This window comes from Leucoraja erinacea, chromosome 37 (genome assembly GCF_028641065.1).
Source record: "Leucoraja erinacea ecotype New England chromosome 37, Leri_hhj_1, whole genome shotgun sequence".
NCBI classification, from domain to species: Eukaryota; Metazoa; Chordata; class Chondrichthyes; order Rajiformes; family Rajidae; genus Leucoraja; species Leucoraja erinaceus.
Genome location: NC_073413.1, coordinates 72,062 through 97,500, shown reverse-complemented (window position 1 = coordinate 97,500; position 25,439 = coordinate 72,062). Strand labels below are relative to the sequence as shown.

The window sequence follows — 25,439 nt, the reverse complement described above, 5'->3', positions numbered from 1 at the left end:
CCGAAGGGCCTGTTTCCACACTGTATCACTCTATATCAAAGTGGCTGATGTGATATTGGTCTTTGGATATAAAGGGCTGGGACACAAAGGGGAAGAAACTGTTCTGCCACACACCAAAACTGGAGATGGTGTAGATAAAGACTGTGGAAGGATACGGAGGGACATAGATAAGATGAAGATGAAATTTAACGCAGACAATGACAAGGCAATGCGCTTTGAGTCGCCTGATGGAGACGGAACATGTCCAGTAAATTGGAGACATATAGAACTGCAGATGCTGGAATAGTGGGCAAAACACAGACGTGCTGGAGGAACTCGGAGGGTCAGGCAGCATCTGTGGAGGGAAATTAATAAGAGACATTTCGAGTCAATGTGAAAGGCTGTGGAGGCCAAGTCAGTGGATATTTTTAAGACAGCGATAGATAGATTCTTGATTAATACGGGTGTCAGGGGTTATGGGAAGGCAGGAGAATGGAGTTAGAAGGGTAAGACAGATCAGCCATGATTGAATGGCGACGTAGACTAGATGGGCCGAATGGCCTAATTCCGCTGCTAGAACCTATGAGCTTATGAAACCCTTCTTCAAAGTTATTACAGGAGGGGTGGAAATGAGAGGTGGGGGTGGGACAAAGCCTGTCGAGTGGTAGGTGGCTACAGGAGAGGGAGGAAATGTAAAGCCGGAGGGAGGGGAGAGGAAATTGAGGGACTCGGGGATGGTAGATCAGTGGACACAGGAGGGGAGGAGTTACGGGGAGAAGGCAGGAGAATGAAGTTAGGAGGGAGAGACAGATCAGCCATGTTTGAATGGCAGAGTAGACTTGATGGGCCGAATGGCCTAATTCTGCTCCTATCACTTATGAACTTATGCGAGGAGCAGGGTGATGGGAAATGGGGAAATAGTGGGAGATATACATGCACACGGGGGTGGGGTGGGGTGGGCATGGGACCTTGCCATGCATGTCCACAGCTCCATGACAATGGTGGCACAGGTGGATCGGGCATATGATGTTCTTGCCTTCATAGACTGAGGCATTAAGGGATGGATCGCCATGTTGCAGTTGTATGAAAGCATTGGTCAGACCACACTTGGAATATTGTGTACAGTCTAATTTATACAGTATTGAAACAGGCCCTTCGGCCCACCTTGTCCACGCCCACCTTCGATCGCCCGTCCACACTAGTTCCATGCTATCCCACTTTCTCATCCATTCCCTGCACACTAGGGGGGCAATTTACAGAGGGTCAATTAACCGACAAGCCCGCACGTCCTTGGGATGTGGAAGGAAACAGGCGCACCCAGAGGAAACCCACGCAGTCACAGGGAGAACGTGCAAACTCCACACAGACGGTGCCCAAAGTCAGGATGGAACCTGGGTCTCTGGCGCTGCGAGGCAGCTGTTCTACTGCTATGCCACCCCAGAAGACATTTTGACAGGCACATGGATAGGAAAGTTTCAGTTCAGGAGGTAGGCAAAATGCTGGAGAAACTCAGCGGGTGCAGCAGCATCTATGGAGCGAAGGAAATGGGCAACATTTTGGGCCGAAACCCTTCTTCAGACTGATGGGGGGGGGGAAGAAGAAAGGAAAAAGGAGGAGGAGGAGCCCGAGGGCTGAGGGAGAGATAGGAAGGGGAGGAGACAGCAAGGGCTAACAAAATTGGGAGAATTCAATGTTCATGCCCCCAGGGTGCAGACTCCCCAAGCGGAATATGAGGTGCTGTTCCTCCAATTTCCGGTGGTGCTCACTCTGGCCATGGAGGAGACCCAGGACACAAAAAGTTTCAGTGCTGTTGAGTTTATTGGCACGTGTACCAACGTACAGTGAAAAGCTATTGTTGCGCGCTACCTGTCAGTGGAAAGACAACACATGATTACAGTAAAGAAAGCTAAAGTCACTGCACTATAGGGAGGATGTGGCAGCGACGGAGGATGGGCGAGGAGATACACCAGGATAGTGTCCGCATTGAAGGGCTCTACCTACAGCGCCAATGTCGATTAGCTTTCCTTTGAATGAATCAATGAATGAATGATTTATACTTTATCATCACATATGACATGTCACAGTGAAATATTTTGTTTTGCACACCATACACAGGGTATGCAAAGAGTCCCCACATAGAGGGCACCTACAGATGGTCCCAGTTTAGGAAGGAACTGCAGATGCAGGTTTAAACCGAAGATAGACACAAAATGCCGGAGTGACTCAACGGGACAGGCAGCATCTCTGGAGAGAACGAATGGGTGATGTTTCGGGTCGAGAGGTCGAAAACCTGTTTCATTGAAGAAGGGTCTCGACTTGAAACGTCACCCATTCCTTCTCTGGATGCTGCCTGTCCCACTGAGTTACTCCAGCATTTTGTAACTATCCTCAATGGTTTCTCGACCCCCCCCCCCCCCCCCCCCCCCCCCCCCCCCCCTCCACGCCGGGTTCCTCTTTGTTCTCGAGTTAAAGTTGTGAAGGCGTGACAATAAATGTCGTGGGATTCAGTCTGCCACCATCTTGTTTCTTTGAAGGTTTGGAAGAGGATAGAAAATTGGTGTCGGGGATGTCGGAGGTGGCGCAGGAGTCGAAGGTCAAGCCGGTGGTGCCCATGAAACCGTCGGCCATGGGCTCCCAGCTACTGGGCTACGTGGGCATTGACACCATCATCGAGCAGATGCGTCGCAAGACCATGAAGACCGGCTTTGACTTTAACATCATGGTCGTGGGTAAGTGTGCTGGCTCGATTACCGCTGCACGCCGCCCTGTGGCCACCGATGGAACCACGGGCAGCTGAGGGAATGATGGTCAAACCGCAGAAGGTGTGGGGCGAGCAGATAACTGGACCTTCATTTAGGAAGGAGATGAGGAATTTATTTAGTCAGAGGGTGGTGAATCTGTGGAATTCATTGCCATGGTGGGGCAGCGGTAGAGTTGCTGCCTTACAGCTATATAGACCCAGGTTTGTTCCTCATTATGGGTGCTGTCTGTACGGAGTTTGTACGTTCTACACCTGGAGTATTGCGTACAGTTTTGGTCTCCTAAGAAAGACATTCGTGCCATTGAGGGAGGACAGAGAAGGTTCACCAGACTGATTCCTGGGATGGCAGGACTTTCATATGAAGAAAGACTGGATAGACTCGGTTTGTACTCGCTAGAATTTAGAAGATTGAGGGGGGATCGTATAGAAACTTACACAATTCTTAAGGGGTTGGACAGGCTAGATGCAGGAAGATTGTTCCCGATGTTGGGGAAATCCAGAACAAGGGGTCACAGTTTAAGGATAAGCGGGGAAATCTTTTAGGACCGAGATGAGAAAAACATTTTTTACACAGAGAGTGGTGAATCTGTGGAATTCTCTGCCACAGAAGGTAGTTGAGGCACAGTTCATTGGCTATATTTAAGAGGGAGTTAGATGTGGCCCTTGTGGCTAAAGGGATCAGGGGGTATGGAGAGAAGGCAGGTACATGATACTGAGTTGGATGATCAGCCATGATCATATTGAATGGCGGTGCAGGCTCGAAGGGCCGAATGGCCTACTCCTGCACCTATTGTCTATATTTCTATGTTCTCTCCGTGATCTGCGTGGGTTTTCTCCAGGACCTCGGTTTCTTTCCACGCTCCAAAGACGTACGGGGTTTGTAGGTTAATTGGCTTGGTAAAATTGTAAATTGTCCCTAGTGTGTGTAGGATAGTGCTAGTGTTCAGGGGTTGCTGGTCGACGTGGACTTGGTGGACCGAAAGGCCTGTTTCCGTGCTGTATCTCTAAACTAAACTAAACTAGACAGCTGCGGAGGCCATGTGAATGGGTGTTTTGAAGGCAGATATTTATAGATTCTTGATTAGTACGGGCGTCGGTGGTTATGAGGAGAAGGCAGGAGAATGGGGTTGGAAGGGAGAGATTGATCAGCCTTGATTGAATGACGGAGTAGACTTGATGGGCTGAATGGCCTAATTCTGCTCCTAGAACCTATGAACATGAGATGCCGTTGTCACCTTGGAAAGGAGCTGGAGCTGAACATTTCCAGGACCAAGGGCAGAGCAATGGGAATAACTGGGAAACTCTTTTAAAGTTGCTCGGTGGGTTAAATGCTTCATGTATTGCACTGGCTTATTATTGACACGTGTACTGAGAAACAGTGAAATGCTTTTGTTTTGCATGCTCTCCAGCCAAATTAGATATTACTGTACATGAGTACAATCAAGCTCAAAGCAAGTAGAGTCATGGAGTGATACAGTGTCGAAACATCCCTTTACCCAACCTGCCCACACCGGCCAACATGTCCCATCTACACCAGCTCCACCTGCCTGCGCTTGGCCCATATCCATCCAGATCTGTCCTATCCATGTACCTGTCTAAAAACATAGAAACATAGAAAATAGGTGCAGGAGGAGGCCATTCAGCCCTTCGAGCCAGCACCACCATTTAATATGATTATGGCTGATCATCCAAAATCAGTACCCCGTTCCTGCTTTCTCCCCATATCCCTAGATCCCATTAGCCATAACACCTATATCTAACTCTTGACTACTTCCAGTGAATTGGCCTGTGGCAGAGAATTCCACAGATTCACAACACTCTGGGTAAAAAAGTTTGTCTTCATCTCAGTCCTGAATGGCCTACCCCTTATTCTTCAACTGTGACCCTTGGTTCTGGACTCCCCCAAAATCGGGAACCTTTTTTCGTGTATCTACCTTGTTCAATCCCTTAAGAATTCTTAAGATATCCTCTCATCCTTCTAAATTCCAGTGAATATAAGCCCAGCTGATCCATTCTTTAGCCTAATTGTAAGTTAAACATTGCTGTAGTCCCTAACCTCAACTTCCTCCACTGGCAACTTACAAGTACAACAGGTAGACCAAGGGGAAATTACCTGGGTGTAGAATATAGTTTTGCACATCGTAACGTTATAGTTCCAGAGAAAATGTCCAATGCCCACAATGAGGTTGGAAGGACTGTAACTTAGCTTCTGCAAGGAAAGTTCAGTAACAAGGGGATAACAGAGGGGAAGAAGCTGTTCCTTTGGGGGTACATATTCAAAGTTTTGTATCTTCTGTCTGATGGGAGAATGGAGCAGCTGGGCTTGTATACTCTGGAGTTTAGAAGGATGAGTGGGATTCTTATTGAAACATATAAGATTATTAAGGGTTTGGACACGCTAGAGGCAGGAAACATGTTCCCGATGTTGGGGGAGTCCAGAACCAGGGGCCACAGTTTAAGAATAAGGGGTAAGCCATTTAGTACGGAGACGAGGAAACACTTTTTCACACAGAGAGTTGTGAATCTGTGGAATTCTCTGCCTCAGAGGGTGGTGGAGGCCGGTTCTCCGGATACTTTCAAGAGAGAACTAGATCGGGCTCTTAAAGATAGCGGAGTCAGGGGATATGGGGAGAAGGCAGGAATGGGGTACTGATTGTGGATGATCAGCTGAGACCCTTCTTCAGACTGGGCCTATATTCGCTGTAGTTTAGAAGAATGAGGGGGGAACTCATTCAAACGTACAGAATAGTGAAAGGCTTGGATAGAGTGGATGTGGTGAGGATGTTTCCACTGGTGGGAGAGTCTAGGACCAGAGGCCACAGCCTCAGAATTAAAGGACTCCTTTAGGAAGGAGGAGAGGAGGAATTTCTTTAGTCAGAGGGTGGTGAATCTGTGGAATTCTTAGCCACAGAAGTCTGGAGAGGCTAAGTCAGTGGATATATTTAAGGCAGAGGTAGATAGATTCTTGATTAGTATGGGTGTCAGAGGTTATGGGGAGAATGGGGTTAGGAGTGAGAGATAGATCTGCCATGATTGAATGGCGGAGTAGACTTGATGGGCCGAATGGCCTAATTCTACTCCATTCACATGATCTTATGGCAATGTTATTAGGCAGGAGCTCGGGAGGGTAGACTGGGAGCAATTGTTAATTGGTTAAGTCCACATCTAAAGGACCTGTCCCACTTGGGTGTCATTTGTGCGCCATTTACGCGACCTCCAAAAACGTGATCGTCGCGTTGTGACGCACGGGTAGCGCTGGACGGGCGCATGGAGAGGCGTGGAGTTGTGCACAAAATCCTCGCGCGCCACCTGCGTGACGTATTGTGTACGCACGCTGACGTATTGGCGTCGCACGCTGATGTCCCGACGCCTCACGTGTATCGCGTGGTGACGCATGGTTATGTCACCGTGTGTAACCATGCGTCACCACATGTCGCAGGGTATTCCAACGACGTCATGCGCACCAGATGGCACGATGACGCGTGATTTGCGCGCGACGTAGCGCGTAACATACGCGTCAACCTATTTTACATATGGCGCGTAAATGAGGCGCAAATGACGGCCAAGTGGGACAGGCCCTTAACACGTGGGAGTTGTTTGAAGGCCAGTTGATCGATGTTCAGAACCAGCATGGACCAGTAAGGAGGAGGGAGAAGTATGGCAAAGTAAGGGAGCCTTGGATACCAAAGAGATTGTAACTTTGATCAAACAGACAAAGGAAGTGCGCGCAAGGTTTAAGAGGATGGAAGCAGACAGGACCTTTGAGCAATTTAAAGAAAGGAGAAAAGAACTGAAGCGGGTGATTAGAAAAGCCACTAAATAGTTTTGATAAAAACAGTCTGAAGAAGGATCTCGACTAGAAACGTCACCTATTCCTTTCCTCCAGAGATGCTGTCTGACCTGCGGAGATACTCCAGCTTTTTGTATCTCTTTCCAAACCTCTATTCTGTTGCCAAGCTTCTGAATGGTCCTTCCATAAGCTAGGGTGCAATACAAATTTCCAACCTATCTAATTGTGGACATTATGAACATAGAAACATAGAAAATAGGGGCAGTAGTAGGCCATTCGGCCCTTTGAGCCAGCCATTCAATATGATCATTGCTGATCATCCAAAATCAGTACCCCGTTCCTGATTTCTCCCCATATCCCTTGAATCCGTTAGTCCTAAGAGCTAAATCTAACCCTCTCTTGAAAACATCCAGTGAATTGGCCTCCACTGTCTTCTGTGGCAGAGAATTCCACTGATTCACAACTCCCTGGGTGAAAAAGTTTTGCCTCATCTCCATCTCAGTCCTAAATGGCCAGTCCCTTATTCTTAAACTGTGACCCCTGGTTCTGGACTCCCCCAACATCAGGAACATTAGATGTTTCCGCTACAATGCCCGGAAACCATATTCTGTGTGTTTAAGAAGGAACTGCAGATGCTGGAAAATCGAAGGTAGACAAAAATGCTGGAGAAACTCAGCGGGTGAGGCAGCATCTATGGAGCGAAGGAAATAGGTGACTTTTCAGGTTGAGACCCTTCTTCAGACTGTTCTTTATCAAAACCATTTATTCTGGTCTCGACCCGAACCATTGCCTATTTCCTTCGCTCCATAGATGCTGCCTCACCCGCTGAGTTTCTCCAGCATTTTTGACTAGATTCTGTATGCTGCTATTTTCCTCATCATTCTACCTGTTGTACGAGATTGGCTTGATTATATTCATATATTGTCTAATTTGATTGGATAGCTTGTAAACAAAAGCTTTTCACTGTACCTTAGTAGACGTGGCAAAATAAACCATTAATCATTTAAAAAGATACTGATGATGTTGGGATCTTGAGAACAACACCAAACTTCTGGAGGAACAGTGGTGCAGTGGGTGGAGCCACTGCCTTGTGTCTATCTAGTGAAGGGTCTCGACCCGAAATGTCGCCTATTTCCTTCGCTCCATAGATGCTGCCTCACCCGCTGAGTTTCTCCAGCATTTTAGTCTACCTTGTGTCTATCTGCAGTTCCTTCCTACGCAAATGGTTTTGATAAATTGGATTAAAGAAAATCCTAAAGATTTGACACCTATAGTTAAAACATGAAGATAACCAGGGAGAAGGTAGGGCCACTCAACGGTAAAGGAGGGAATTTGTGCTTGGAGTCTGTGCATGTAGGCAAAGTACTACACGTACTTTTCATCTGATTTCACCAAGGAGAAGGACATGAACAGTGACACTAATATGCAAGGGCTTTGTGAGATTAAGGAGGAGGAGATGTTGGGGCTCTTGAAGAGCATTCAGGTGGATAAATCCCCAGGACCAGATGGGATCTATCCCCATTCCCAGGTGATTGAGGGAGGCAAGAGAGGGGGTTGTAGGAGCCTTGACGAAGACCTTTACATCTTCTCCAACCACAGGCTAGATCTCAGAGGGCTGGAGAATAGTTCATGTTCCTTTCTTTAAGAAGTAGAGAGAATCCAAGGAGTTATAGGCCGGTGAGTCTCACATCAGTGGCCGGGAAGCTATCGGAGATGATTCCTATAGGATAGGATTTGCTCCCATTTGGGAAAGAATGGGTTAATTAGGGGCAATTAGCATTGCTTTGTGTACAGAAGGTTGTGTCGTAAGGGCCTGTCCCACTTGGGTGTCATTTGCGCCTAATTTATACGGCATTATTTACGCATCACGACGCACGACGCGCTCATCATGCCACACACGTGATGCGTGCATGGTGCACATTACGCGCGCATGGTGCGTGGTGACGTAGGCAGTGACGCGCGGTCGTGCATGGCGCCCCAGGATTTTGGGATGTACAAAATCTTTGCACGCTATCTGCGTGACGTGCAAATGACGCCAAAGTGGGACAGACCCTTTACTACCTTAATATCGTTTTGAGGAGGAGACGAAGGTGATCGATGAGTGTGGGGTGGAGGATGTTGGCTACATGGATTTTAGAAAGGCATTTGATAAAGTTCCCCAAGGTAGGCTGATCCAGAAGATTAGGATGCATGGGATTAGCAGTGACTTTTTTTTTTTTTTTTTTTTTGTTTATTTTATTAGAAGTTAATACAGCACAAAACAGTACAGTGGAACCTAATTTTAGGTGCCAACTATGTAATACCGTAATCCATTCTATGTACAACCTCTAGTTTTATGTTATGAGAAGGAAGTAAGCAAGACAAGAAAAAGAAAACAATAGAAAGAGGAAAAAGTGGAAAAATAGATGGTAGAGAGTAGAAAAACGTGAAGTGTGTATATAAAAAATAAAAAAGGAAGAGAGAAAGTGGAAAGTAGAAATAGAAGAGAAGGCCCCTTAAAAGAGAATTTTTCAAATCTGTATTCGGAGATGTAGATCTATCCGCGTCATGAACTGAAATCAGCAATCTTTACGGTACCGCTGCATCACATGATTCCAAAAAGTCGATGAAAGGAGACCAACTCCTTAAGAATTGGTCATATTTATCTATTAGTCGGAGTCTCATTTCTTCAAGGCGTGCTATGTCCATCATATTCCTAATCCACATTTTAACAGTTGGTATGGTTGTATTTTTCCAAAATTTAAGTATCAATTTCTTTCCAATTATTAACCCATAATTAAAAAAAACATTTTGATCTTTATTTAAATTGGTATCTTCTCCTATTATTCCAAATATAATCCATTCCGTTTTGGGTTCTATTCTTGACTTGAAAAGCTTTGTAAATATATCAAATATATCACTCCAAAATTTATTCAACTTTGTACATCCTACAAATGAATGTGTTATATTAGCGTTTTGAAACAAACATTTATCGCATCTGGGAGAGACGTTTGGATAAAATTTATTCAACCTCGTTTTTGAATAATATAGTCTATGTAATAATTTGAATTCAATTAAATTATGTCTTGCATTAATAGAACAGTTATGTGTATTCATCAAATACTTTTCCCATCTATCCTTCGAGATCTTTATCATTAGCTCATGTTCCCAATCTTCCCTTAATGCTTCTGTTGAGGGTGATTCTCTATTTAATATCATCTATCTATCTATATATCTATAAAACTCTGGGGCCCCATCCGACCGCCTGCCGTCCGGCGCCCTTCCTGCCTTTCGATTCGTGCCCGATACTCGCAGATGTCCAATCGGAATGGCCGATGCTCGCAGATGTCCAATCGGAATGGATTCATTTGCATGTACGGCTGCCGGCTGCATTTCTTCCTTTGATTCATTGCCACGCCCAATCCAGACGCTCAATCTCCGAGATATTTTCCATTTCGGTAGAGATTTCGCTTTTCTTTCTAAGTATCCGCTCCTCATTTCATTTCGTCGTGTTGAAGTACACGTTTTTAATCAAATCCTTCTCCCCCCCCCCCCCCAAGTATTTCAAAAATAAACAGGCTTCTCCATTTACATGTCAGCTTCCAACACACTTCGAAACAAAGTTGCAAGACAGGAACACTGAACTTTTCACTGCTGCAGCAGGCAGGGAAGGTGCCATTGGATTTTTTTTTTAATCCACTGCTGAGGGAGGCAGGGCAGTGCTGGAATCTTACTTTTGGGAACGGCTTCAGTTCCATTGGAGGAGACGGGTGCATGGTGGAATATTGGTTTGGGGGATCACACCATTGGGGGAGCAGACCCAACGGGTCTGCACTTGGTCTAGTATTATTATAAAAGTATGATATTAATTTTTGTGAATCAGCCTTAATATTCATTGCTTCTTCTAAAGGATCTAAAAATATAGTTTGAAATCTATGTGTATATTTCTTCATAAAGTCACATACCTGTATATATTTAAAATATTGATTATCCTTCAATTTAAATTTTAATTTTAATTGTTGAAATGATAACAGTTTGCCCACTTCATACATATCCCCTACTTTCCTAATCCCCAGTCTATCCCATTGTTGATATGTGTTGTCGATGAGAGAAGGTTTGAATGCGGGGTTGTTCAATAGTGGGGTTAGTACTGATAAATTATTTAATTTCAAGGATACTTTTATTTGTTTCCAAATTCTTATTATATTGTGAATAATTGGGTTCTTATATATTATACTATTCAATTTTATCGGTGAGAGCAGGATCGTTCCTATATCGTGCGGATAGCACTCCTCTTTCTCCATTCTTATCCACTCCAACTGCTGAGTGGAACTATCCAGCCAGTACATTATGTTCTTAATATGCACTGCCCAGTAGTAATACATAAAGTTAGGTAATGATAAACCCCCAACTTCTTTAGATTTGCACAAATGCTTTTCGTTGAATTCTATGTGTTCTGTAGTCCCATATAAAATTAGTGATAGTGGAATCTAGTTTTTTGAAAAAATATTTTGGAATATATATTGGGATCGCTTGAAACAAATATATTAATTGTGGTAAGAAAGTCATTTTTATAGCGTTAATTCTACCTATCAATGAGAGCGGAAGCGTTTTCCAAAATTTAATCGTATCATTCAGTTTATTTAATAGTGGTATAAAATTGGCACTAAATAATGATTTGTGTCTTCTCGTAATTTGAATACCCAGATACTTGAATTTTTCTGTTGCAATTTTGAAGGGGAATTTTAGTAAGTGTCTCGAATCCTGTGGTTTTAAAGACATAATTTCGCTTTTATTCCAATTTATTCTATATCCTGAAAAAGAGCCAAATTCCTCAATTAGTGTTAATAAGGTGGGTATACTCGTTTGTGTATTAGTAATATATAAAAGGATATCATCAGCATATAATGAAATTTTATTCTTTGAGTCCTTGCTGTTATATCCGTGAATATTCGGGTGATTTCTAATCCTTTCGGCCAGCGGTTCTATCATAAGGGCAAATAGCAATGGTGATAAGGCACACCCTTGCCTATTACCCCTTGATAAGTAAAATTTTGGAGATAGCGTATTGTTAGTTAATATTCTTGCCGTAGGTCTATCATAAAGTAGTTTAATCCATCTAATAAAATTCTCTCCCGTATTAAATTTTTGGAGTACCTTGTATAAATACTGCCATTCTACTTGATCAAATGCCTTCTCTGCATCCAGCGTGACAACTGAAATATCTTCATTGTCCTCATTATGAGAGTACATTATATTGAAAAGCCTTCTCAAATTATTAAATGATTGTCTTTTGGGTATAAATCCCGTTTGATCCGTATTTATTAAATTGTTAATATAATTATTTAGCCTTCTAGCTAGAATCTTTGCTAAAATTTTCTGATCCGTATTTAGAAGTGAAATATCTCTATAAGAACCCGGTTCATCTAAATCTTTATCTTTTTTTGGTATAAGCGTTATTGTTGCTTCTGCTAGGGTTTCTGGTAGTTTATTTTCAGTATAAGCCTGCATGTATACTGCAGTGACTTGGTCGTATATATTCAGAACAGGCTTACTGATAGAAGACGGGGGGGTTGTGGTGGAAGGACAATATTCAGGGTGGAGATCTGTGACCAGTAGAGTTCTGCAGAGATCTGTGCTGGGACTGCTACTGTTTGTGATATATAGAAACATAGAAACATAGAAAATAGGTGCAGGAGTAGGCCATTCAGCCCTTCGAGCCTGCACCGCCATTCAATATCATCATGGCTGATCATCCAACTCGGTATCCTGTACCTGCCTTCTCTCCATTCCCCCTGATCCCTTTAGCCACAAGGGCCACATCTAACTCCCTCTTAAATATAGGCAATGAACTGGCCTCAACTACCTTCTGTGGCAGAGAATTCCACAGATTCACCACTCTGTGTGAAAAATGTTTTTCTCATCTCGGTCCTAAAGGATTTCCCCTTTATCCTTAAACTGTGACCCCTTGTCCTGGACTTCCCCAACATCGGGAATAATCTTCCTGCATCTAGCCTGTCCAACCCCTAAAGAATTTTGTAAGTTTCTATAAGATCCCCCATCAATCTTCTAAATTCTAGCGAGTACAAGCCGAGTCTATCCAGTCTAATCCATATCTAAATGACTTGGACATGTGTAGGAAGGAACTGCAGATGCTTGTTTTGCCGAAGATTGACGCAAAATGAAGAGTAACTCAGGCAGCATCTCTGAAGAAGGGTCTCAACCCGAAACGTCACCCATTCCTTCTCTCCAGAGATGCTGCCTGTCCCATTGAGTTACTCTAGCATTTTGTGTCTATGGACATAAGCATGGGTGGGTTTGTTAGTACGTTTGCAGTTTGCTGGGGTCACAAACTGTAAGGTCGTTTCTCGAGGTACACAACAGGATATATATCAGCTACAGAGATGGGTGAAGAAATGGCAGATGCTGTTTAATTTGAGCAAGTGTGAAGTCTTTCACTTTGGGAGGTCAAATATAAGGGGAATAACTCCCTGAAAGTGGGAACACAAGCAGAGTGGTAAAGAAGATGTATAAGGTCCCACATAGGAGATTAGTGGGCAAAATGAGGGCACATGGTTTTGGGGGTAGAGTGCTGACATGGATAGAGAAGTGCTTGGCAGACAGGAAACAAAGAGTAGGGATTAACGGGTCCCTTTCAGAATGGCAGGTAGTGACTACTGGGGTACCGCAAGGCTCGGTGCTGGGACCGCAGCTATTTACAATATACATTAATGATTTAGATGAAGGGATTCAAAGTAACATTAGCAAATTTGCAGATGACACAAAGGTGGGTGGCAGTGTGAACTGTGAGGAGGATGCTATGAGAATGCAGGGTGACTTGGACAGCTTGGGGACTGGGCAGATGCATGGCAGATGCAGTATAATGTAGATAAATGTGAGTTTATCCACTTTGGTAGCAAAAACAGGAAGGCAGATTATTATCTAAATGGTGTCAAGTTGGGAAAAGGGGAAGTACAACGGGATCTGGGGGTCCTTGTTCATCAGTCGATGAAAGTAAGCATGCAGGTACAGCAGGCAGTGAAGAAAGCGAATGGCATGTTGGCCATAACAAGAGTAGTTGAGTATAGGAGCAAAGAGGTCCTTCTGCAGTTCTATAGGGCCCTAGTGAGACCACACCTGGACTATTGTATGCAGTTTTGGTTTGAGAAAGGACATTATTGCTATTCAGGGAGTGCAGCGTAGGTTTACAAGGTTAATTCCCGGGATGGCTGGACTGTCATATGCTGAGAGAATGGAGCAGCTGGGCTTGTATACTCTGGAGTTGAGAAGGATGAGAAGGGATCTTATTGAAACATATGATTATTAAGGGTTTTGGATACGCTAGAGGCAGGAAACATATTCCCGATGTTGGGGGAGTCCAGAACCAGGGGCCACAGTTTAAGAATAAGGGGTAAGCCATTTAGAACGGAGACGAGGAAACACTTTTTCTCACGGAGAATTGTGAGTCTGTGCAATTCTCTGCCTCAGAGGGCTGTAGAGGCCGGTTCTCTGGAACCTTCAAGAGAGAGCTCTTAAAGATAGCGGAGTCAGGGAATATGGGGAGAAGGCAGGAACGGGGTACTGATTAGGGATGATCAGGCATGATCACAGTGAATGGCGGTGCTGGCTCGAAGGGCCGGATGGCCTACTCTTGCACCTATTGTCTGTATGGTATGAGCAATGGGCCTGGCCCACTTAGGCGATTTTTCATGCGACTGTCAAGTTGCCGGCAATCGCCTGAAAAGCCGGCAACTTAAGCGCGACAGGGCAAGCGGGGGGAGCGCTGTCTGAGTGAAATTCACACGGTGCAAAACCAATGTGATACAGACACACGCCGCGATGAACAGGAAGTTTGGCGCTGTAATTAAGACGGCTAAAGCACAGTGTACGGTAAGTCCTTTAAAAGAGGGAGGGACAGGAGGGAGAAAGGAGTGGAGGCAACCTTTAAGAAGCCAGAGATACACGGCTCTGAAGCTCGGCGGACATTAACATTACCGGTCGGTTATCCTTGGTTCTGAAAACTACTGCTTACGTTTTTTTCCCAATGAGCCAATGAAATTCACCGCTCAGCACCGGCTACAACCTACTTGAACCTTCGACCTCCTGGCAACCCACTAGAACGTTCTGGCGACCCCACCTATGGCACGAGAATTCTCGCTCTCTCCATGGCGGCTTCATTCTAGTCAGCGCTAATTTTACAACATGATGAAAAACTAGCGGTGCCCGTAATGAAGCCGGGACTAGTTCCCAGAATGTGGGAACTCCTCACGACCATGAAGGAAACTCCCCGGCAAACACCCACCAACATGTGGCATAGTCTCCTGCAGTCACCTAAAAGGTTGCCTAAGTGAGACAGGCCCGTAACAAGCTACTGCAGATGCTGGTTTACACCGAAGATAGACACAAAATGCTGGATACAGCCTGACCTGCCGAGTTACTCTGGCATTCTGTGTCTATCCAAGACACCTGGTATGGGTCGGGCATTGTGTATAAGAGTCGGGAAGTCATGATGTAGTCATGAGGTCTTGGGGAGACCACACCTGGAGTATTGCGTACAGTTTTGGTCTCCAAATCTGAGGAAGGACATTATTGCCATAGAGGGAGTGCAGAGACGGTTCACCAGACTGATTCCTGGGATGTCAGGACTTTCTTATGAAGAAAGACTGGATAGACTTGGTTTATACTCTCTAGAATTTAGGAGATTGAGAGGGGATCTTATAGAAACTTACAAAATTCTTAAGGGGTTGGACAGGCTAGATGCAGGAAGATTGTTCCCGATGTTGGGGAAGTCCAGGACAAGGGGTCACAGCTTAAGGATAAGGGGGAAATCCTTTAAAACCGAGATGAGAAGAACTTTTTTCACACAGAGTGGTGAATCTCTGGAACTCTCTGCCACAGAGGGTAGTTGAGGCCAGTTCATTGGCTATATTTAAGAGGGAGTTAGATGTGGCCCTTGTGGCTAAGGGGATCAGGGGGTATGGAGAGAAGGCAGGTACGGGATACTGAGTTGGATGATCAGCCATGATCATATTGAATGGCGGTGCAGGCTCGAAGGGCCGAATGGCCTACTCCTGCACCTATTTTCTATGTTTCTATGTTTCTATGTAGCTTTATAGGACTTTGGTCAGGCTGCATTCAGGGTAATGTGTGTAGTCCTGATCGCACCATTACAGGAAGGATGTGGAGGCTCTGGAGAGTGTGTGTGGAGGAGGTTTACCAAAATGATGCCCTGATTAGTGGGTAATAACGTCAGGGAGCTTGGGTGAACAGACTTGGATTGTTTTCTCTGGAACGCTGGAGGTCGCAGGGAGACCTGGTAGAAGCATGTAAAATGATGAGTAGCATAGATAGGGTAGACAGTCACAATCTTTTGTGCCCCATGGAAAAAAGCTTTAAGATAAGAGCGGCAAAGTTTAAAGGAGATGTACGGGGCAAATCTTTCACACAGAGGGTGGTGGGTGCCTGGAACGCACCTCTGGGGGTGGTGGTTGAAGCAGATATGGTGGTGGTGTTTAACATCTTTTGGATAGTCAAGGATATGCAGGGAATGACGGGATCTGGGTTATGTGCAAATCAATGTGTTGGCCTTGGCATCACGTACAGCACAGACATTGTGGGCCGAAGGGCCTGTTCTTGTGCTGTACTGTTCCTTGGTCTATTAACCAACTAACCCACATGTCTTTGGGATGTGGAAGGAAACCGGAGCACCCGGAGGAAACCCACGCGGTAGCAGAGAGAACGGTTTATGGAACCCCAAATAGTCAACGGGGCCACAGGCTTAGAATAAAGGGGAGGCCATTTAAGACTGAGGTGAGAAAAAATGTTTTCACCCAGAGAGTTGTGAATTTGTGAAATTCCCTGCCACAGAGGGCAGTGGAGGCCAAGTCACTGGATGGGTTTAAGAGAGAGTTAGATAGAGCTCTAGGGGCTAGTGGAGTCAAGGGATATGGGGATGAGGAAGGCACGGGTTATTGATTGGGGATAATCAGCCATGATCACAATGAATGGCTCGAAGGGCCTATTTTCTATGTTTCTAATTAGAAGAACAAATATGCCAGGAGATTGCAGACAGCTGCAGGTCAAATAAGGTTGTTGTAGTAGAGTGAGTAGAAAGTGTTTGCATTCCCAATATTGACTGAAAATCATAGTGTGAAAGGTTTAGATGGGGTGTAATTTCTCAAAGTTGTTCAGGAAAGCTTTCAACAGCAATATGTAGAGGGCCCCATGCATGAGAGGGCAACACCTGATCTGATCTTGGGAAATTGGGAAGGGTAAAAGAATGAAGTGTTTGTGGAGGGGCCTTTTGGAACCAGTGAGTACTGTGTGATTGGCTTTAAGATAGTCATGGATAGGGAGGGGCTACATGTTAAAATGCTCAATTGGGGGAAGAAAAATGCAGAGAGATGTGTTGCATTTGGGGAAATCTAACATGGGCAGGACCTACATTGGCTCTGGGGAGTGTTGTAGAGCAGAGGGATCCAGGAGTGCAGGTGCATGGTTCCTTGAAGATGGAGTCACAGGTAGATAGGGTGGTCAAAAAGGCATTTGGCACATTAGCCTTCGTCAGTGCATTGAGTATAGAAGTTGGGAGGAAATGTTGCAGTTATATAAGATGTTGGTGAGGCCACATTTACAGTATTGTGTTCAGTTCTGGGCACCATGTTATAGGAAAGATGTGGTCAAGCTGGAAAGGGTACAGATTACAATTACAAGGGCTAGAGGGTCTGAGCTATAGGGAGAGGTTCAGCAGCCTTGGACACTATTCCTTGGCGTGCAGGAGGATGAGGGGAGGTCTTATTGAGATGTATAAAATCATGAGAGGAATAGATCGAGTAGATGCACAGAGTCTCTTGCCCAGAGTAGGTGAATCGAGGACCAGAGGACATGGGTTTAAGGTGAAGGGGGTAAAGATTTAATAGGAATCTGAGGGGTAACTTTTTCGCACAAAGACTGGTGGGTGTATGGAACTAGCTGCCAGGGGAACTATCCCAACATTTAAGAAACTGTTAGACAGGTACATGGACAGGACAGGTTTGGAGGGATATGGACCAAACGCAAGCAGGTGGGACCAGTGTAGCTGCAACATGTTGGCAAGTTGGGCCTGTTTCCACACAGTATCCCTCTATGACTATGAAAGTATAACTAATTTGCTGTAATGCTGAGAACTATATTCTGCCATTCTATATCTCCCCCTTCGCTCTATCTATTGTACGAGTTTTATTTGTGTATAGTAGCATCTGATCTGTGTGGAGAGCATGAAAACAAAGTGTTTCACCGCAACCACAGTCCACATGACAATAATAATCCTGAAGCATCTGTGGAGAGAATAGACAGGCGACGTTTTCAGTCAGAGTGTAGGCACCATTTCATCTGCCCCACGAGTCACTGACAGCCTGCCTGACTAGCATCAGTTTAGTTTAGTTTAGTTTATTGTCATGTGTTCCAAGGTACAGTGAAAAGCTTTTGTTGCGTGCTAACCAGTGAAGGAAGGGCCTGTCCCACTTGGGCGTCATTTGCGCGTCATTAACGCGACATCATTTACGCGTCACGATGCATGACGCGTACGTCATGATACGCACGTGACGCGCGCATGGCGTGCATTATGTGCGCGTGGTGAGGCGTGGTGGCATAGGCAGTGATGCGTGGTCACGCGTGCTGCCCCAGGATTTTGGGGCTACTGCCTACGCCACCACGTCTCACCATGTGCCATCCACGCATAATGCATAATGCATGCCCAAGTGGGACAGGCCCTTCAGTGGAAAGTCAATACATGATTGCAATCGAGCCATTTATAGTGTACAGATACATGATAACGGAATGACATTTAGTGCAAGGTAAAGCCAGTAAAGTCCGATCAAGGATAGTCTGAGGGTTTGTACGTTCTCCCCGTGACCATGTGGCTTTTCTCTGAGATCTTCGGTTTCCTCCCACACTCCAAAGACGTACAGGCATGTAGTTTAATTGGCCTGGTGTGTGTGTAAATTGTCCCTAGTGTGTGTGGGATAGTGTTGATGTGTGGGGATCACTGGTCTGCGCGGACTCAGTGGGCCGAAGGACCAGTTTCCTCGCTGTATCTCTAAACTAAACTAAATGTTTATATGTTTGGCTTGTAAACTACCCGAGCGGAATATGAGGTGTTCTTCCTCTTGTTATCACGTGGTCTTAAGGGCCTGTCCCACTTACGTGACCTTTACAGGCGACTGCCGGCACCCGTCATAGGCCCGCCAAAATTTTCAACGTGTTGAAAATTCAGCGGCAACCAGAAAGACTCTACGATTCTTTGGAGACCTCTCACCACCATGGGAGACCTCTCACGACTATACAGGTTGTATGGTTGTGAGAGGTCTCCTATGGTCGTGAGAGGTCTCCAAAGAGTCGTAGCATCTTTCTGGTCGCTGCTGAATTTTCAACACGTTGAAAATTTCGGCGACCTATCACGGGTGCCAGCAGTCGGCGGAGGCGTATGGAGTTGTGCTGGGCTCCAAAAATCTTGCACTGTCCGAAAATCCCGCGCGACAACGGCCTGTCGGCCCGCAGCCGCATTGAAGCTGTACGCAGCGTCTCGACGGGCGTACGCAGCGTCTTGACGTCGTATGCAGCGCTTGCAGCGTAGCGTTGCGCGATGACGTCACCACCCGTAGCGTTGCCGTGTGACGTCCAAATTTAGTCGGCCCGCCTCCTGCCCAGCTGATTAGTGAGTTTGACGTAAATTACGTCACACGCGAACTTTGCGCGTACTTACGGCGTGCTTACCGCGTAATTACCGCGAACCTAGCGCGAACTCCGCTTCCGTTTGGTCGCGCTAGACGCATGCAATCGCATGCTGGTGGGACAGGCCCTTAAAGGTGGTGTAAGTGGGACAGGCCCTTTACTCTAGCAACAGAGGAGGTCCAGGACTGAAAGGTTGCAATTGGAATGGGAAGAGGAGTTACACTAAAATGGTTAGTGACAGGGAGATCCAGCAGACCTTGGTGGACCCAGATAGGGTAGGCCATCAAATCATTTTCCCATGGTGGAGGCATCAAAGCAAGAGGGTGCCATGTTAATGTATGAATATCTGGAACACACTGTCATAGGAGGGAGTGGAATCAGATTACACATACAACGTTAATTAGGTATTTAGTTAGTAGTGGTTACGGTATAGCGGGATGTGGGCAAACGTGATCAGGGTAGCTGTGTATTGTGTATTGCGTGCAGTTTACTTTAGTTTAGAGATGAAGCACAGAAACAGACCCACTGGGTTTGCTCTGACCAGCGATCACAGCACATTAACAAATCCTACACACACTAGGACAATTTACAATTTTACCGAAGCCAATTAACCTACAAACCTGTCCGTCTTTGGAATATGGGAGGTAACCGAAGATCCCGGAGAAAACCCATGTAGGTCACGGGGAGAAGGTACAAATACCCTACAGACTGGTCTCCCCATTCCAGCAAGGCTGTGGAAGCTTTGGAGAAGGTTCAGAAGGGCTGCACAGTGGCACAATGGAAGAGTTGCTGCCTCACAGCGGCAGAGGCCCAGGTTCGATCCTGACTACAGGTGCTGTCTGTACGTACAGAGTTTGTACGTTCTCTCTGTGACCGTGTGGGTTTTCTCCGGGTGCTCCAGTTTTCTCCCTCATTCCAAAGACGTGCAGAATTGAAGGTTAATTGGCTTTGGTAAAAAATACAAATGATTCCTGATATATAGGATGCTGCTGGTGTAAGGGGATCGCTGCTTGGCGCAGACTCGGTGGGCCGACGTGTCTGTTTCCAGTTCAGCTTAGTATCTCAAAACTAAACTGGACTAAACTAAAGAGGTTTCCCAGAATGATGCCTGGATTAGAGGGTGGAATGCGCTGCTGGGGGTGGTGGTTGAAGCAGTTACGTTAGTGGCACTGAAAAGACTTTTGGATACGCAGGGAATGGAGGGATGTGGATCGTGTGAAGGTCTTGGCATCATGTGCAGCACAGACATTTTGGGCCGAAGGGCCTGTTCTTGTGCTGTACCGTTCTGTGTTCCATCTATATTTGTAGACTAGTTAGTGCCTATGTGCAGTTTTGTCCATCTGCACCTCCCGCTGCCTCAGCAAGGCCAGCAGCATAATCAAGGACGAGTCGCACCCTCTTCTCCCCTCTCACATCAGGCAAGAGATACAGAAGTGTGAAAACGCACACCTCCAGATTCAGGGACAGTTTCTTCCCAGCTGTTATCAGGCAACTGAAGCATCCTACCACCAACTAGAGAGTGGTCCTGACCTACTATCTACCTCATCGAAGAGCCTCAGACTATCTACAATCGGCCTTTATCTTGTACTAAATGTTATTCTCTTTATCTTGTATCTGTACACTGTAGCTTGTTTGTAATTGTGTATAACCTTTCCGCTGACTGGTTAGCACGCAACTAAAAGAGTTTTCACTGGAGCTCAGTGCATGTAACAATAAACAAAACTAAACTAAGTACATTCCACAGCCTCCCATCCACAATCAGTATCTGGGCACAATCAGTATTTCATTTCATTCTCTCTTTTCCTTTCTTATAATCAGCACTAATTCCTTCTCCTCTCTTGTTCTAGGGCAGAGTGGTTTGGGAAAGTCCACCCTGGTCAACACTCTCTTCAAGTCTCAAGTCAGTCGGAAATCCTGCGGGAGGAATCGTGAAGAGAAAGTCCCAAAAACTGTGGAGATCAGAACAGTCGGACACGGTGAGTGTATTTGTAACCTGGAGCCTCTGCTCCCCCGCTCCCAGGCTTCAGAGACAACTCAACTGAAGCTCCTCCTGGAGTTCCACTTTGTATCGCTCGTTATCATCTACCCCACGGCCAACAATGGGCCATTGTGGGCTCCATCTTCCCTCGTTCATCGTAGTTTTTTGCATATCTTTCATTCATTTAGACAATAGACACCAGGTGCAGGAGTAGGCCATTCGCCCCTCGAGCCAGCACCGCCATTCAATGTGATCATGGCTGATCATCCACAATCAGTACCCCGTTCCTGCCTTCTCCCCATATCCGTTGACTCCGCTATCTTTAACAGCCCTATCTAGCTCTCTCTTGAAAGCATCCAGAGATTGGCCTCCACCACCTTCTGAGGCAGAGAATTCTGCAGATTCACAATTCTCTGGGTGAAAAAGTGTATCCTCATATCCATTCTAAATGGCCTACCCCTTATTCTTAAACTGTGGCCCCTGGTTCTGGATTTCCTCAACATCGGGAACATGTTTCCCGCCTTTAGCGTGTCTAATCCCTTAATAATCCTACATGATTCAATAAGATCTCCTCTCATCGTAAGCTCCAGAGTATACAAGCCCTGCTACTCGATTCTTCCAACATATGACAGTCCCGCCATCCCGGGAATTAACCTCGTGAACCCACGCTGGACTCCCTCAATAGCAAGAATGTCCTTCCTAAAATTTGGAGCACAAAACTACACACAATACTCTAGGTGTGGTCTCACTAGGGCCCTGTACAACTGCAGAAGTACCTCTTTGCTCCTATACTCAACTCCTCTTGTTATGAAGGCCAACATGCCATTCGTTTTCTTCACTCCTGCTGTACCTGCATGCTTACTTTCACTGGCTGATGAACAAGGACCCCCAGATCTCATTGTACTTCCCCTTTTCCCAACTTGACACCATTTAGATAATAATCTGCCTTCCTGTTCTTGTCACCAAAGTGGATAACCTCACAATTATCCACATTAAACTGCATCTGCCATGCATAGAAACATAGAAAATAGGTGCAGGAGTAGGCCATTCGGCCCTTCGAGCCTGCGCCGCCATTCAATATGATCATGGCTGATCATCCAACTCAGTATCCTGTACCTGCCTTCTCTCCATACCCCCTGATCCCTTTAGCTACAAGGGCCACATCTAACTCCCTCTTAAATATAGCCAATGAACTGGCCTCAACTACCTTCTGCGGCAGAGAATTCCAGAGATTCACCACTCTCTGTCTGAAAAAAGTTTTCCTCATCTCGGTCCTAAAAGATTTCCCCCTTATCCTTAAACTGTGACCCCTTGTTCTGGACTTCCCCAACATCGGGAACAATCTTCCTGCATCTAGCCTGTCCAACCCCTTAAGAATTTTGTAAGTTTCTATAAGATCCCCCCTCAATCTTCTAAACTCTAGCGAGTACAAACCAGGTCTTTCTTATTATGAAAGTCCTGACATTCCAGGAATCAGTCTAGTGAACCTTCTCTGTACTCCCTCTACGGCAAGAATGTCTTTCCTCAGATTAGGAGACCAAAAATGTACACAATACTCCAGGTGTGGTCTCACCAAGACCCTGTACAACTGCAGTAGAACCTCCCTGCTCCTATACTCAAATCCTTTTGCTATGAATGCTAACATACCATTCGCCTTCTTCACTGCCTGCTGCACCTGCATGCCTACTTTCAATGACTGGTGTACCATGACACCCAGGTCTCGTTGCATCTCCCCCTTTCCTAATCGGCCACCATTCAGATAATAGTCTACTTTCCTGTTTTTGCCACCAAAGTGGATAACCTCACATTTATCCACATTATACTGCATCTGCCAAACATTTGCCCACTCACCCAGCCTATCCAAGTCACCTTGCAGCCTCCTAGCATCCTCCTCACAGCTAACACTGCCCCCCAGCTTTGTGTCATCCGCAAACTTGGAGATATTGCCTTCAATTCCCTTATCGAGATCATTAATATATATCGTAAATAGCTGGGGTCCCAGAACTGAGCCTTGAGGTACCCCACTAGTCACTGCCTGCCATTCTGAAAAGGACCCGTTTACTCCTACTCTTTGCTTCCTGTCTGCCACCAGTTCTCTATCCACATCAATACTGAACCCCCAATACCGTGTGCTTTAAGTTTGTATACTAATCTCTTATGTGGGACCTTGTCGAAAGCCTTCTGAAAGTCCAGATACACCACATCCACTGGTTCTCCCTTAACCACTCTACTAGTTACATCCTCGAAAAATTCTATAAGATTCGTCAGACATGATTTACCTTTCATAAATCCATGCTGACTTTGTCCAATGATTTCACCACTCCTAGAAAATTTAAATGTAATTTTAAAGAACCTTCAAAATCAGTGTGTTTGTTGTAATGGACACATTGGTCTGTCTTAGAGTCGCAGTCATAAATGTCACACAGTGTGGAAACAGGCCCATTGGCCCAACTTGCCCACACTGGCCAACATGTCCCAGCTACACTAGTCCCACCTACCTGTGTTTGGTCCATATCCATCCAAACCTGTCCCATCCATGTACCTGTCTAACTGTTTCTTAAACGTTACGATAGTCCCAGCCTCAACTACCTCCTTTGGCAGCTCATTCCATACACCCACCACCCTCTGTGTGAAAAAAATCACCCCTCAAATTCCTATTAAATCTTTTCCCCTTCACCTTAAACCTTTGTCCTCTGGTCCTCGATTCACCTACTCTGGGCAAGAGATTCTCTGCATCTATTTCACTTATGATATTATACACCTCTATAATACCACCCTACATTCTCCGGCACTCCGAGGAATAGAGTTGCAGCCTGCTCTACCTCTCCCTATAGCTCAGTTCCTCTAGTCCTGGCAACATCCTCGTAAATCTTCTCTGCACCCTTTCCAGCTTGACACCATCTTTCCTGTAACATGGTGCCCAGAACTGATCACAATACTCTAAATGTGGCCTCACCAACGTCTTATACAACTGCAACATGACCACCTAACCTCCATACTCAATCCCCTGACTCTCGGTCTGAAGAAGGGTCACGACCCGACCTGTCACCCATTCCTTCTCTCCAGAGATGCTGCCTGTCCTGCTGAGTTACTCCAGCATTTTGTGTCTATGCTCAGTATTCTGACTGATGAAGGCCAATGTGACAAAGGCCTTTTTTGACCACCCTATCTACTTATGGCACTTTCAGCGAACTATGTACCTGCACTCCTAGATCCCCCTGCTCTACAACACTCCCCAGAGCCGTATCACTCACTGTGTAGGTCCTGGCCATGTTAGACTTCCCAAAACGCAACACCTCACATTTCTTTGCATGTGTCTTCCTCACAGTCATCGAGGAGAAGGGGGTGAAGATGAAACTGACGGTGATCGACACGCCGGGCTTTGGAGATCAGATCAACAATGACAACTGGTAGGTGGGAGGAACCTTCTAACCCGGCTCTACACTCGGGGGGGGGGCTCTACACTCGGGGGGGGGGGGGGGGGGGGGGGGGGGGCTCTACACTCGGGGGGGGGGGGGGGGGGCTCTACACTCGGGGGGGGGGCTCTACACTCGGGGGGGGGGGCTCCTCAGGGGGGGGGGGCTCTACACTCGGGGGGGGGGATCTACACTCGGGGGGGGGGGGGCTCTACACTGGGGGGGGGGGGCTCTACACTCGGGGGGGGGGGGGGGGGGTACACTCGGGGGGGGGGGGGGGCTACACTCGGGGGGGGGGCACCCTCTCAAAGTGCGGGGCGGCACCAGGACAGAATGCCCTCGGTCGTACGTGAAGGGCGATTGGTGATTGGGCGAGCCGGCGATTGTCAGAGGCCGAGGGGACGCTGGGAGTGTGCAGGGAAATGGAGCTCAGTCGACTGGTCCACTGAGGGCTTACCGAGTAGTACAGCAGGTGGGAAGGGCAGAATGGCCTCCTCCTGCCCTCCCTTCCTATGTTTCCAGCAAGTGATGGGTTGATACAGCTGAGGCGGGTTGGTTGGCAGAGGTGAGAGATGAACCGGAGACAGAAGGGTGAGAAAGAGGGCAGAAGGCAGTATAAACGGAGTCGTACACATTGGATGCATTGTGTGTGCGCGCATGCGTGCACATGCATGGATGTGTGTGTGCGAGCGCTTGTGTATATATGTATGTGCGTGTGTGTATGTATATATGCCTCTCTGTTTGTATGTGTGTGCACATGTGTATATGTGTGTGCGCGTGTGCATAAGTGCGAGTGCGCGCGTGTGTAAGTGCAAGTGTGCGCGT

The 25,439-nt window shown here is 46.3% G+C and overlaps 1 protein-coding gene across 2 annotated transcripts in view; it reads left to right on the top strand.

The window, feature by feature from the left end:
* The window catches only part of LOC129713723 (neuronal-specific septin-3-like), a 44,342-nt gene that overhangs the window by 1,171 nt on the left and 17,732 nt on the right, over nucleotides 1-25,439 (top strand). For both annotated transcript variants that reach the window (XM_055662973.1, XM_055662974.1), the window contains exons 2-4: nucleotides 2,514-2,708; nucleotides 21,068-21,196; nucleotides 24,527-24,608. In XM_055662973.1, the coding sequence (XP_055518948.1) occupies nucleotides 2,514-2,708; nucleotides 21,068-21,196; nucleotides 24,527-24,608 (406 nt within the window). The remainder of the gene's footprint in view (nucleotides 1-2,513; nucleotides 2,709-21,067; nucleotides 21,197-24,526; nucleotides 24,609-25,439) is intronic.